At 46.5% G+C, this 13,994-nt stretch overlaps 1 protein-coding gene across 1 annotated transcript in view; it reads left to right on the top strand.

The window, feature by feature from the left end:
• The window catches only part of LOC126470665 (uncharacterized), a 1,059,339-nt gene that overhangs the window by 654,920 nt on the left and 390,425 nt on the right, over window positions 1-13,994 (top strand). Inside the window, exon 12 of the mRNA XM_050098659.1 lies at window positions 265-378. Coding sequence (XP_049954616.1) covers window positions 265-378 — 114 coding nt within the window. The remainder of the gene's footprint in view (window positions 1-264; window positions 379-13,994) is intronic.

Raw genomic sequence — 13,994 nt, 5'->3', positions numbered from 1 at the left:
CCAAACAACAGGCTCCATGGTTCAATGTTAAACACGCAAATTAAAATTCGTTTGCAGTAAATTTTCATTTCTCGGAGATACATCATTTTGTAAATATGCTCTTCAATTTTTCATGATTTCTGGTACTAATTAATACTATTATTACAGAAGTTACATATCCTTTCACATATTTTAATTACTTGACATTTCCTCTGTGTTGCTATATTACTACGCCACCTCATTTTAGAAGCAGAAGTGATAGAAATTCTTTTAAATGTTTGGCAGTTGGCTTACCGGGACATGGCCACAGGTACAGGATTGATGGAGCCTGATGGTGAAGGTCGGCCCCTATTGTCTCTTCAAGATCTGGAAAGTCGTGTAGTTTTTACACGTTGCAAGGTAATATGATAAGTGGAATATTTCACATTTCATTGGTAGTCAAATGCTGCAAACTAGTATTAGTTAGTCAGATGGTGTTTAAATGCAATGGTACTTACCCTGAAGCACAAACAAAGGTGCATGCACCTCCATGTATACGCATGCAAGCACATACATAGGCACACCGTCTTACTCACTCAGATTCAATACAAAAAAGTCGAGGATGGCATTTAGTTACAGAATAGAAGAGAACAGGGACTTATTTTTGAACTCAGTTTAGTCAACTAAACACAAATTATTTAGAGTTGCAGCATTATACTTGCACAGCAAATCTCAAAGTAAATGCTCTGATCCATAGTTATGACTGAATGTGACTGTTTTGCAGCTTCATGCATATTTTGCTATCATTGTTTGGTTTCCATGTGTTCTTCACATATCCATTCATTAATTTGGTACCTACAAATGAATATATGTAATGTAATAACCTTAATTTTAAATTTACTTTTCAAAATGAGAAATTGGAGGAAATGAAGTAATGAAGAAAAGTAATTAGAGCTCCAAACCATATATCTCTCACCCTTTGACAAAGTGTCGAAAACCATAGTGTTTCATAGACAAATACACAGACCACCTTGAAAGAGTTATAATTTTGTAAGATGATTGTATATGACACATTAAGGCTGTGACGGACCAGAAATCAAACTTGTCCCAATTTTATAACATTTTAGTACATAAAATAATGAAGCATTATTATTTTAACTTTGTAAACATACTTCTTTGACATATGTTTCCAACTTCGCCATAGCGTTTGTAACGTGGGAAAAATTTTTCAGTTATCATAAACTCCCAGTTATGATTCTGCTTTCGAATTAAGTTCGTATGCACAGAGGATTGCAATATTGGACAGGTAATCACGATCAGGTTTTGAAGCACATCCAGAAATACAGAATTAGATTTACTATGGTTTCACTAAATGACTATACATTGACGTTGGAACTTGTTAGTTGAGGAAGATCACGTATTCGCATTTGCGAATGTGGACAACCATCAGCTCTGTAATGTAATGTCGACAGTGAAACTTTGTGTCGGACAGGAATCGAACCCCGTTTTCCCGTTCACCACGTATGGTCACCTTACGATTAGGCTATCCGAGCACACCCTACGACCAGACCGAAACTTACAATTTTCATGTCGTCAACCATATGTCTACAACCTGCACACCTACGTCCATTATATATATTTCTGTACGGGGGAGACATTTCACCTGAAAGTCGCTTGCCCGGAATCAATAGATAAATACGATACTGCAATGCATGTGTTGTTCAGAAGTACGGTGCAACATTCCATCGGACATGTATAGCGGTTGCTGAGCGCTCCACTACTGTTGAGAGAAGGCTGAGTAGACGGACTTGTATCTCGCACACATCCGGTAAAATTGTCGTGTTTCCTGTTTTCACAGCGAATAAGAAAATTGTCGTGTCGGTTTGCGCGCACCATGAGTGAGAGCAAACGCCACGGAAATGCACCCAAGTCGGTGGTGTGCCCGTCGGGGACGATTCCCACAGTCAGCCGATAAACCAGCTGACGAGTCGATCGACGATCGGCCAGAAAGACGAAACTCGGAATACGAACTGGGGACCACCGCTGAGGATGGCGCAGGCGACGAGTGTGACGCTTTCCGCCACAACCTCTTCGAAGACGTGGAACCTCTACAGGCGCCAAGTGATTCTAATGGCACAGGGAAGAACAACCACGACCCAAGAACACCATCTCCACTTTTCTAGATCGAATACCAGGGTGAAGACTGGTTGGAATTCTTTGAAGAAACTGCGACGAGCGAGATCAGCGCTACGTGTGTAAACAACGACCCAACGAGGCACTCAAGCATGTCCTCGACAGGTACACCGTCTCTGCACCACAAAGTAACAGCAGCAGCAGAAGAAGATAGCGACTATAACTGAGACACTCCTCAGAGGGCTGCCGTGGCTGTGCAGCATGAACAAAGTCCGCAAAGTTTCGGGGATGTGGCTATTAGGCTGCATAATAAGACGAAAAAGAAGAAACCACCGTTGTTTTTCTTGGCCGTGGACACAGCTGAGAGCCAGAGGTAGAGGAAGGAAGTCTTCGAGATCACCAAGCCTCTCTCCGCGGAACTCGACTCCAGGCCCCAGTGCTCCAGGTTCAAAATGGTTCAAATGGCTCTCAGCGCTATGGGACTTAACATCTGAGGTCATCAGTCCCCTAGAACTTAGAACTACTTAAACCTAACTAACCTAAGGACATCACACACATCCATGTCCGAGGCAGGATTCCAACCTGCGACAGTAGCGGTCGCGCGGTTCCAGACTGAAGCGCCTAGAACCGCTCGGCCACAACAGCCGGCGTGCTTCAGGTACCGAGAAGAAGACCACGTGGCAAAATATACTGAGGCGACAAAAGTCATGGAATAGAGATATGAACATACATAAATGGCAGTAGTATCACGTATACAAGGTCTGATAGGGCAGTGCATTAGTGGAGCTGTCATTTGTAATCAGGTGATTCATGTGAAAAGGTTTCCGACGTGATTATGGCCGCACGCCGGCAATTAAGAGACTTTGAACGCGGTATGGTAGTAGCAACTAGAGGCATGGGACATTCCATTTCGGAAATCGTTAAGCAATTCAATATTCGGAGACCCACCACAATGTAGTGAGTGAGAATACCACATTTGAGGCATTACCACTCACCATGGACGCGACATTGCCTAGAGCGCCTCTCCTGGGCTCGTGACAATATCTGTTGGATCCTAGACGACTGGAAAACCGTGACCTAGTCAGATGAGTCCCAGCTTAAGCTGGTAAGAGGTGGTGGTACGGTTAGGATGTGGCGCAGACCGAACGAAGTAATGGAATCGAGTTTTCAACAAGGCACTGCGCAAGCTGGTGGTGACTCCATTATGGTATGGTCTGTGTTTGCAGGGAATGGACTGAGTCTTCTGGTCCAATTGAAACAATCATTGACTGGGAATGGATATGTTCGGCTACTTGGAGATCATTAGCAGGCATTCATGGATGGAATTTCTATGGATGACGATATGGCCATATCACTGGGCCACAATTGTTCGCGACTGGTTTGAAGAACATTCTGGACAATTCGAGCGAATGACTTGGCCACCTAGAACATCGAACATTTATGAGACATAATCGAGAGGTCAGTTCGTGCACAAAATCATGCAACGGCAACGCTTTGATAATTATGGACGGCTGTAGTGGCAACATGGCTCAGTATTTCTGCATGGGACTTCCAACGACTTACTGAGTCTACGGCACGTCAAGTTTCTGCACGAAGCCAGGCTAAAGGAGATCCAAGACGATATTGTGAGGTATCCCATTACTTTCGTCACCTCAGTGTATTGCTGCTGCCACGAAAAATGTGTCAAGTGTGGTGGGAAACACGCCAGTCAAGCTTGCACACTAAATAAGAATGACCGACCGACATGTGCTCGCTGTGGCGCATCGCATGTCGCAAACTGGCACGGTTGCAAGGTATTCTCACGTTGGAACAGCACCGATGACACAGAATTCGGAGCAGGAAAGATTGGCGGTAACCGTTTAAACGAGGAAGAAACTTCGCCGAAGAGAAAGAAGACGCGACAGGAACGCGGATTTACGCTCGGAGGCGAGCAGACGCATGCCAGCAGCAGCCTCCCATCCCGCGCAGCCGGTGCCCCCCACCACCAGTGAGAGTTGTGGAGGGGGAAGAGGGGCAGCGGGGCAACGCACTTCAGAGTGAAAGCAGTCAGCGCCAGTGCGGCGCAGGAGCAAGTCGCATGTTAAGTAGCAGCTGGCGCAACAACGAGTATCAGAGGACTACCAGCGTGTCAACATCGACGCTGCCCTAGAGGAAGCGGATTCGCGTTACAGGATGGCGCTCTACCCCGATATCGAGGCCGTCTGCCTCCTGCTACGGGAACCTTACCATCGACAGCCACAGGTTTGGTAGCGAGCGGCGCAGGCACACGTGCACGACGAAGGCCTCGCCGACGGAAGGTCGATCACTACACCTTCAGAGGTCACAAAACACTTCAGCAGGACTATCGCATGGATCACCCTGAGATGGCAAGGAAGAAGAAAATGGTGGTCATCCGCGCCTCACAGACAATGAAGACCAACAGAGACGGCAGCATCAAATCTAGCCAAGAAGTACAAAGCATCGATTTTGTCAACGGACACGGCAACGTGATGAACAGTGAAATACCGGACCTCACGGAACCAGAGGTGACGCAGCGTGACAGTTACAAATAAAACTGGCTGTACTCCAGCAAACAGAAGAATACCAACAAGCGGTACACACAACTAACACTACCTCTGACCTTCCCTCCCATCACATTAGAAGACAAGTAAGGTTGAAAACCCAGCTGTTTTGGTCGGATTTCAGAGATTTTCCTTGGCTATAAGGTGAATACCGGAACTCTTCCCATTAACTCTCCAAATTAAATTTCCAATTGAGGAATTTAAGTGCCTCCGTCCCCATAACCTTGCGACAAATACTGAACCGATAAACAAAATATATAACCTTGTAAATTCCCACGGCTGAGAAGGGTAGCCAGCATGTCCTTAAACAGCCCGCTTCTCCTCCTCAGGGAGGAGACAAAAACCCTCGAAGAGTAGTCTCACCTAGCACGTGATGAAGATAACGAGTTACGGTATCGAAATATCCTGCAAGAACGACGCTGAGATCCGTCAGAATACCGGACACCTCAAAGATGTCAACAGATCGATCGGAAAGCCTGAAGAATTACAACACATTTTCAGTTTAGTATAAGCGAAGTGGTGCTTTTTCCTGAAAGGAAACTTGTGCGTTGGAGAATGAGAAAGATCTGGAAGGCGGTATGTAACACTTTACATGCGAGCGAGAGGCGAGTTATAGATCGGAAGCTTTCACGATGATTAGGTGGCTTTTCCAGTGATGGTTGACGAGCAGTAATTGTATTCCCAGAGACGGGGTCGGCTGCGAATAGCTACATACATATTTTCAACGCGTGTTCCGTTTCTCAAGTGAGACCCTTGGTATAGTCACGCCTACAGCCTCTGTCTTGAGCTCCATTTTTCTGTATCGACAAATCTGTCGAAGAAAATCGGTGCAGGAGTCAGCTGCTGTGTTAATCAGTAGAATTTAGAACTTTTTCCAGATTGCTTTTCGGAAGTTATCTGTGCGTAGAAGTGGTATTCTCTATGAACAAACAGCGTGCACTACATGGCACATGATTGGCCTGAGTTGGGTACTTGATATTGGACGGTAAACATCGTTTAGTCAGTAGTGTGTTACACATTACTTGACAAAAAGAAGGTCCGAGTTGTATCTCTTTCCCGATCTTTCACTATTGAGGGACTCAGCGAGATTATTGACATATATCAGCTCTAAGTTGTTCGTATCACCCTATTGTTATTGTGTTCAGTCTAGCCCCATTGATTGTTGTGGTTGTTGAAGTCTCCAATGATAAAATTAACTTTGACGTTGTTACATTTTCTACGTTGCCTCTAGAGAAATCTGCATTCAATGATTTTCATATTAAGGAGACAGTAATGCGACGTAGTTCTACAGTCAGCACTATCTGAAGGTTTTGTGTAGCAAATACTGCACTGCCGTATTGTCTGTGTAACCTTGTACCACAACCCTCCTTCGATGTTTTCTGTATCCCATCTCTATGGGTGACATGTTGGTAGGGGACACCGGAGATGTATTTGTGGCATAGGTTTTGTGATAGATCTTGTTTGTATGCAGACCCACCCTCAATGTTAATAGAGATGATTGTCATTTTTGCTCATGAGAACGTCCTCCAGCTAATCACAAGACTGAATTAGTATGATTCTTCTGAAATGAATGATTCAACTGGCGTACGTTATTGGCGAGAGAACGCTTGAATATGTTGCAATCTCAAGGTAGGGCCATTCTTTGGGGAGGTTCCTTTCATGTCGCTTTAATGCAAGTCAGGGAGCAGCAGTACTTTTCTCCAGAACAGCGTTTTTCCTTCTAATATAGTAGGTTGCATTTATCTAGTTTAGGCACAAATACATTATCTGTTCAAATGGCTCTGAGCACTATGGGACTTAACATCTTAGGTCATCAGTCCCCTACAACTTAGAACTTCTTAAACCTAACTAACCTAAGGACATCATACACACCCATGCCCGAGGCAGGATTCGAACCTGCGACCGTAGCAGTCCCGCGATTCCGGACTGCAGCGCCTAGAACCGCACGGCCACCGTGTCCGGCTACACTATCTGAATAAAAAGTATTTGGCCACCTTTTTGTGGACATTAACATGAGATGTGTCCATCCTTCGAGTTTATGACGGCTAGAAATCTGATGGGAACACTTTCAATTTAATGTCTGAATGTCTGTGGAAGAATGGCTGCCCATTCTTCCTCAAGATCCGCAACCAGATGAGGTAGTGGTGTTGGACGCTGGGGTCTGCAGTGAAGTTGAAGTTCCAGCTCATCCCAAAAGTGTTTCATCGAGTTCAGATCAGGACTGTGGACAGACCAGTGGATTTCAGAAACGTTACTGTCCACAAACCATTGTCTCACAGCTGCTTCTTCATGACGGGGTACATTGTCATACGCCTAAAAACAATTTTCGTCTCCGAACTGCTCCCCTACTGTACATAGCAGACAATGTAATAAAAACTGTTCATATCCTTTTGCATTTAGCTTTTTCATGAGCGCAATAAGAAGACCTCACCGTAACCACGAAAAGCACCCCTATAACATAATACCACTTTCTGCATTCTTCAAAATGGTTCAAATGGCTCTGAGCACTATGGGACTTAATTTCTAAGCTCATCAGAACTTAGAACTACTTAAACCTAACTTAACCTAAGGGCATCACATGCATCCATGCCCGAGGCAGGATTCGAACCTGCGACCGTAGCGGTCGCGCGGTTCCAGACTGTAGCGCCTAGAACCGCTCGGCCACTGCGGCCGGCTGCATTCTTCACTTTTGCCACTACACATAATGGCAGGTAACTTTCTTCAGGCATTGGCCAAACTCAAGCTCTTCCATCGGACTGCCACAGTGTACTGCGTGATTCACAGTGTACTGCGTGATTCCTCACTCCAGATCCTTCATTTCTTGCCATCACTGTCTAGTGGCATTGCTCTTTTCATCAAGCGCCGTTTAGAATCGACTTACAGAAATGTGTGGCTGTGAAGAACTCCCTACGAATAGTCATATTGGACTGCTGGTAGCACTTTGGAACTCACAAGTGATTCCTTCCATTGATTTCATGCGATTTTGCACAACCAGATCCCTCCGAATTGCTCGACAGTTCCTGTCCGCCAGTACATGGGGGTCTGGCTGCTCTTAGTTTAGCTGTAGTTGTCTCTCTGTGTTTCCACTTCACAATCACATCACCAACAATCGACTTGGACAGCATTAGAAGGGTTCGGATGGCCCTCATGGATTTGTTACTCTGGTGATATCCAATGACTAACCGATGATCAAAGTCAACGAGCTCTCCTGATGGACCCATTCCTCTGTTACTGCCTCTCTACATCCCACACAAGCTGCTGAGCGAACATACTGGGATCCTGTACCCAGACTGAGGAGGAGGTTAAATCGGTAGTTTGTTCCTCCAGTCGTCAGATGAGAGTGTGGTGCAGTTACAGATGATTGTCAGTGCTGTTCTCTTCCGTAAAGTCTTGAGGGCAGTGCTGACCTGCTATTATGCTTCATGAATAGGAAGTCAGGCCAGCGTGTGCTGCTGTGTCGATGCTTCTTGTGCTACAGGGCCCGAATGTGCCTGTTGAACGAACTTTCCTTATCGCTGGAGAAAGACTGGACATCTCATGGAAGCATTCTCGAAGACTAGTAACGCCCGCCAGTTGATGGACCAATTCCGTCGGATAGTCTGGATGGAGGTGGCGAGCCAACTTCATAGCTTGGTTCTGGGCACTTTGAAGACGTCCTATGTGTTGGTCTGCATCATTTCCCAGACGACCGCCACGTACTCGAAGAGTGGCCATACAAACTATCTGTAGATGGTCAGACTGACGTCAGGAGGCAGGGCTGACTGTGGATTCAGGACTGGGCAACCTGACGGAAATGCCCATTGCCCAGCAGTGTACACCTTCAGTGTGGAGGTTCTATATGACTCGCGTGTCGAACGTGATGCCCAAGTATTTCACACTCTTCGACGATGAGACCTGCGTTCCTTTGTCTTTTGAGGTGGGAGTACATTAGGTCTGGTCACCGAGCGAGGATGGTGGTTTCCGTCTTCTCTAGGCTGTAGGCAAGACATTCATGGCGGCCCAGGCAACAAACTCATCGAGATCACACTGAAGTTGTCGCTGCATGGGCTGCTGCTAGTACTGAGGTGTACAGTGTCATCCTCACACAACGTCCGAGGAGTATCCTGCGTCTTCGTCATATTAGTGAAGATTGTAATGTACAACATGGGACCTAGAATGGAACCTTACAAGAATCTGTCACGGCTACAGCAGCGAGACAATTCACCCAAACAGGCCTGGAAATGGAGCAAAGAAGGCAGACGTGTGACATGGGATCCCCTACCGCCAACGATCTGAGGAGGAGGCCCTCGTGCCACACAGAATTGGAAGCTCAAGAAACATGAAGGAGAACGACCACTTTCATGGCATTCTCCATCAGCAGCATCAGTTGGTGAGCTGTTGAATGGCCGCACCAGAATCCAAATTGTTTATTAGGAGGGAGCCATTTCTTGCATATGTGGGCTCTTCAGATATAATCAATCGGAAACTTTGAAGAGTGAAGGAATGAGTCTAAGTGGGTGATAACTAGTAGGAGATCGAGGATCCTTGTGTGGCTTGCGGATAGCCACTATCTCTATGTGCTTCCAGGCTTCTGGGTACTCCCCCTGTCTCTAGGATGGTATTGAAGATAGCAGCAATCTCGACAGATGCGAGTGGTGGCAGGTGCCAAAGCACCTGGTTTGTGATTGGATTGACCCTTCTAGACTTCTTTCATTGAGCCTCCTCAACTAATTGCGGACCTCCTCCCCCATTATGGAAGAAGTGCGGTCTAGTACGTCACATCTCTCCAGGAGTAATGGAAGCCACTTAGGAATCAAAGTGATGTGGGTGGGATCAGCAGGATGATCCACCGGAGTGAAATTGGCGGCGAAGTCGTCAGAAAAAGCGTCGGCCTTTGCAATAGACTCACTAATGACGTCCCTCACCTGCAGTGTTGGTATCCGATGTTTCTTGTGGAGAAAGCGCCCAGCATCTCTCCACATGGAACTGTTTGACGCGAAGTGCGCCAACTCGGTCGGCGCGCTGTTATTTGTTTCAAACCTTGGACAAAGTCCAGGAGAGTGTTCATTATTTTGGTGAGCGTCATCAGTAGGGCGACGAGGTCATTAGATGAGGAGGCGCCTGCAGCCATAGGTGGGGCTAGAGCAGAAGGATCTGTAGCATCACTGCTAGAATTTCAATTACTGTTGATGTTGATTGTAGTTCCATTGCTGAGCCCACGGAATTGTCGTCGTTGATGCAGTTGCTGTTTGTCTGGAGTGCACGATGAAGTGGAAGTGCCCTATTCCAGAGGAGCTCCTGAAGATGCAGAGGTGAATGGTTGCTGAGCAGGCTGCAAGTGTGTCTGCAGTGGAGCAGTTGTATGGCCAAAGAGGGCTGATGCAAGGGATTCAACATCGAACTCGGTGGCCAGGTCCACTACTAAGAACAGTGAGGTCGCAGAGCAAGTTTTCGAAGATCTGAGGCGAGTCACCGTCTGGATGGAAGAACCAGCTCCACTAGGAAGATCAGGATGTTTTTCAGATCCATGTTGAAAGGTCCCTTAGGACAAGTTTCGACGGGCTTGGTAGGGACTGTTACAAAGGGGTAAAACGTAAGGTTATTCTGGGAACAAAATTCCGCTACCTTGTAGTGATCTTCAGTCGTTCATGGGCAACTCTTGTGTAAATCTTTCCTAGTTGGCTTGACTTCCAAGACATGCCTGTCGACGACGTCACTCAGTTTATGATATAGTACGAGGTATTAGCCAGAGTACTGCCTCACTAGAAGGTGGTGGTTTTATCGGTTTCGGGGCTTATCGCAGTTCTGCTGTCACTTCCTGATATGCTGGTACGTCCTCTTCAGTCACCGCATCTGAAGAATCCTTCGTCTGTAGTGGCTCGACGGTCTTCAGGCGACCAGGTGACGTAATTTTACGGTGCGTTTGGCCCTTACAGAGCATTACACATCGGTGAGCGTCTGATTGCTGAAGGTAAATTGTCGCGTAGGTGACGCAACTCGCTTGCGTGACGAAGCATCCGCGGCGTTGGCATTACCGGCTTGACTGTTGCCGACTTGGTTAGTAAGAACCAGCAGAGAAGCAAGATCCTGTAGGGCGCGATCTAAATCAGTGTCTGCGGTGGCTCTAGTGACGACACAGTACTCCTTACCTCCTTTTACACTAGCCGGCCCGCCCTAATAACGCGTGACATCTAATAGTCAGTTTCTCTTACAAAGGGGTTGCCGAATTCGTTTGATCAGATAGAGTAGTATTAAGTTTATGGTGACTGTACACACTAGGTTTCCATTATTTAGATATCTTTATTTATATGTGTGGTGTGTGTTCTTCCGGACAGATCCCGCAGACGTATATATACACGGCGAAATTGAAATTCCGGCACCAGCTACAATCAGGCGTTGAAATAAATTCTATGGCAACAAGTGAAAATTATTGCCTGACCTAGACTCGAACCTGGATTTCCCACATAACGCGAGCGATAGCCTTAATCGCTTAGGCTATCCGAGCACGCTTTACGTCCTAACCAAATTCCCAACTTGTCGCACAAAACATGCGTAGCGTCCCCTGTCCATTACCCTCATTGCTCGCAACCTCACGCTGATTCCTGCAAGAGGTCGGACGAAGAGAGCGTCTGCACTGAATGATCGTTAATTACCGTCAAGGGGCATATATTTATATGTGTGGTGTCTGTTGTTTCGGAAGTGAAGCCTGCTCGGATAGCCGAAGCGCTTAAGGCGACCGCTCGCGTAAAGCGTGAGATTCAGGTTCGAGTCCCTGTCCGGCACAAATTCTTCGTTTGTCAGTATTGAATTTATTTCATTGCCCGACTGCAGCTTTGGTTAATGTAACTTGGCTTCTTCCACATTGTAGAAGGCTCTCCATGTTCTAGAGAGGACGAGAAATGAACGAACAAATATTGGATACCGTAGTGAATGACGTGCAGGAATAACTTGCGGGTATAAATAAATCGATGACCATGAAGATTCTATTCTTAAGCTGTACAAAATTTTGAGTTATCATAATTTATGGAAGTGAATAAAAATAAAATTCCATTAATTCATTCTTCTGAAAAGTACGCAGTGACGCTTGCAGTTGACGTGTATAGTATCATGACCCAACAACAGACAGTTAATTCAAACCTAAACTACGATGGCTACAGCCTACGTAAGTTCTCTTGTGACTCAAATTTTTACTAGACATTTAAGTGTGACTCAGTACGTAAGCATGTGTTGGGCTGTATATCAAAAGTTTTGCGGTTCAATCTTCAGACTGACACTTCGACCTAGTCTCCTAGTCCAAGTTAAGCTGGAGGTCCGCTAATGACTTACTGCGTAAGTCAGTTCAGTGTTCAGAAGGAGACAAAACAGTAAAAGCAAGGTTAGAGTTTAACGTCCCATCGACTAGGCCATTAGTGATGGAGCACAAGCTCGGATCAGGGATATAAATCGGTCGTACCCTTTTAAAGGAAGCATGTAACATTTGCCTGGAGCGATTTAGAGAAGTTATGGGAAACCTAGTTGTGGAAGGCCGGACGGGGATTTGAACCATCGTCCTCCCGAACGCGAGTCCAGTGTGCTATCAACTGTGCCACCTCTCTCGGTCACAAAACAACAACGGCTTTCAACTTGCATTAGCCCCGTGCCTAGTAAGGCACTGCTGTGTTCAGACCAACCTTCAGACGGAGGACAGGATTTGTTAAGGACATTTATGTGCAAATTGTACACTGAGCTGACGAAAGTCTTGGGATAACGATATGAACATATACAGATGGCGGAAGTATCGCGTACACAAGGTATACGCTATACCTTGATTCATGTCATTCATGTGAAAAGGTTTCCGACATGATTACGGCCGCACGACTGGAATTTTAACAAACTTTGAACGCGGAACAGTAGTTGGAGCTTACATTTCTGAAATCTTTAGGGAATTCAATATTCTAAAAAAAACTAAACTCCTCCCGAACGGGCCATGAAGGCCCAACGGTACCGACAGGCCGCCGTGTCATCCTCAGCCCACAGGCGTCACTGGATGCGGATATGGAGGGGCATGTGGTCAGCACACCGCTCTCCCGGCCGTATGGCAGTTTCCGAGACCGGAGCCGCTACTTCTCAATCAAGTAGCTCCTAAGTTTTGCCACATGAGGGTTGAGTGCACCCCGCTTGCCGACAGCACTCGGCAGACCGGATGGTCACCCATCCACGTGCTAGCTCAGCCTGACAGCGCTTAACTTCGGTGATCTGACGGGAACCGGCCTTACCACTGCTGCAAGGCCGTTGGCGAATTCAGTATTCAGAGATCCACAATCCACAGTGACAGAAGTTTGCCGTGAATACCACATTTCATGCATTACCTCTCACCACGGACAACGCAATAGCCGACGGCTTTCACTTAACGACCCAGAGTAGCAGCGCTTGCTTAGAGCTATCAGTGCTAACAGACAAGCAACACTGAGTGAAATAACCGTCGAAATCAATATGGGACGTACGACAAACGTATCCGCTACGACAGTGAGGCCATATTTGGCGTTAATGAACTACAGCAGCAGACAACTGACGCGAGTGCCTTTGCTAAAAGCACGACATCGCCTGCAGCGCCTCCCATGGGCTCGTGACTATATCGATTGTAGCCTAGACGACTGGAAAACAGTGACCTGGATACATGGTTCGAGTTCGGTGCTGACCCCACGAAGCCCTGGATCCAGGTTGGCGACAAGGCACTGTGCAAGCTGGAGGTGGCTCCATAATGGTGTGGGTTGTGTTTACATGGAATGGCCTATGTCTGAACCGATCATTAACTGTATATGGTTATGGTCGATTACTTGGATACCATTTACAGCCCAAACAACGGTGGAATTTTTTTGGATGACAGTGCACCATGTCACCGGGCCTGTGATTGATTTCAAGAACATTATCAACAATTCGAGTGGTTCATTTGTCCACCCAGTTCGCCAGACGTGAATCCCATCGAACATTTATGAGCCATAATCGAGAGGTCAGTTCGTACACAAAATCCTGCACCGGCAACACTTTCGCACTTATGGATGGCAGCATGGCTCAGTATTTCTGCAGGGACTTCCAACGATCTGCTGAGTCTAATGCACGTCGAGCTGCTGCAAAAGAGGTCCGACACAAAGTTAAATAGTATCCCATGACTTTTGCCACCCCGGGTTCCCGGGTTCGATTCCCGGCGGGGTCAGGGATTTTCTCTGCCTCGTGATGACTGGGTGTTGTGTGATGTCCTTAGGTTAGTTAGGTTTAAGTAGTTCTAAGTTCTAGGGGACTGATGACCATAGATGTTAAGCCCCATAGTGCTCAGAGCCATTTGAACCATTTGAAATTTTGCCACCTAGATGTACTGTCGTTATG

This window comes from Schistocerca serialis, chromosome 3 (assembly GCF_023864345.2).
Source record: "Schistocerca serialis cubense isolate TAMUIC-IGC-003099 chromosome 3, iqSchSeri2.2, whole genome shotgun sequence".
Classification (NCBI taxonomy): domain Eukaryota; kingdom Metazoa; phylum Arthropoda; class Insecta; order Orthoptera; family Acrididae; genus Schistocerca; species Schistocerca serialis.
The sequence above is the reverse complement of the archived record's forward strand: the minus strand, read 5'-3'. Positions and strand labels throughout refer to the sequence as shown.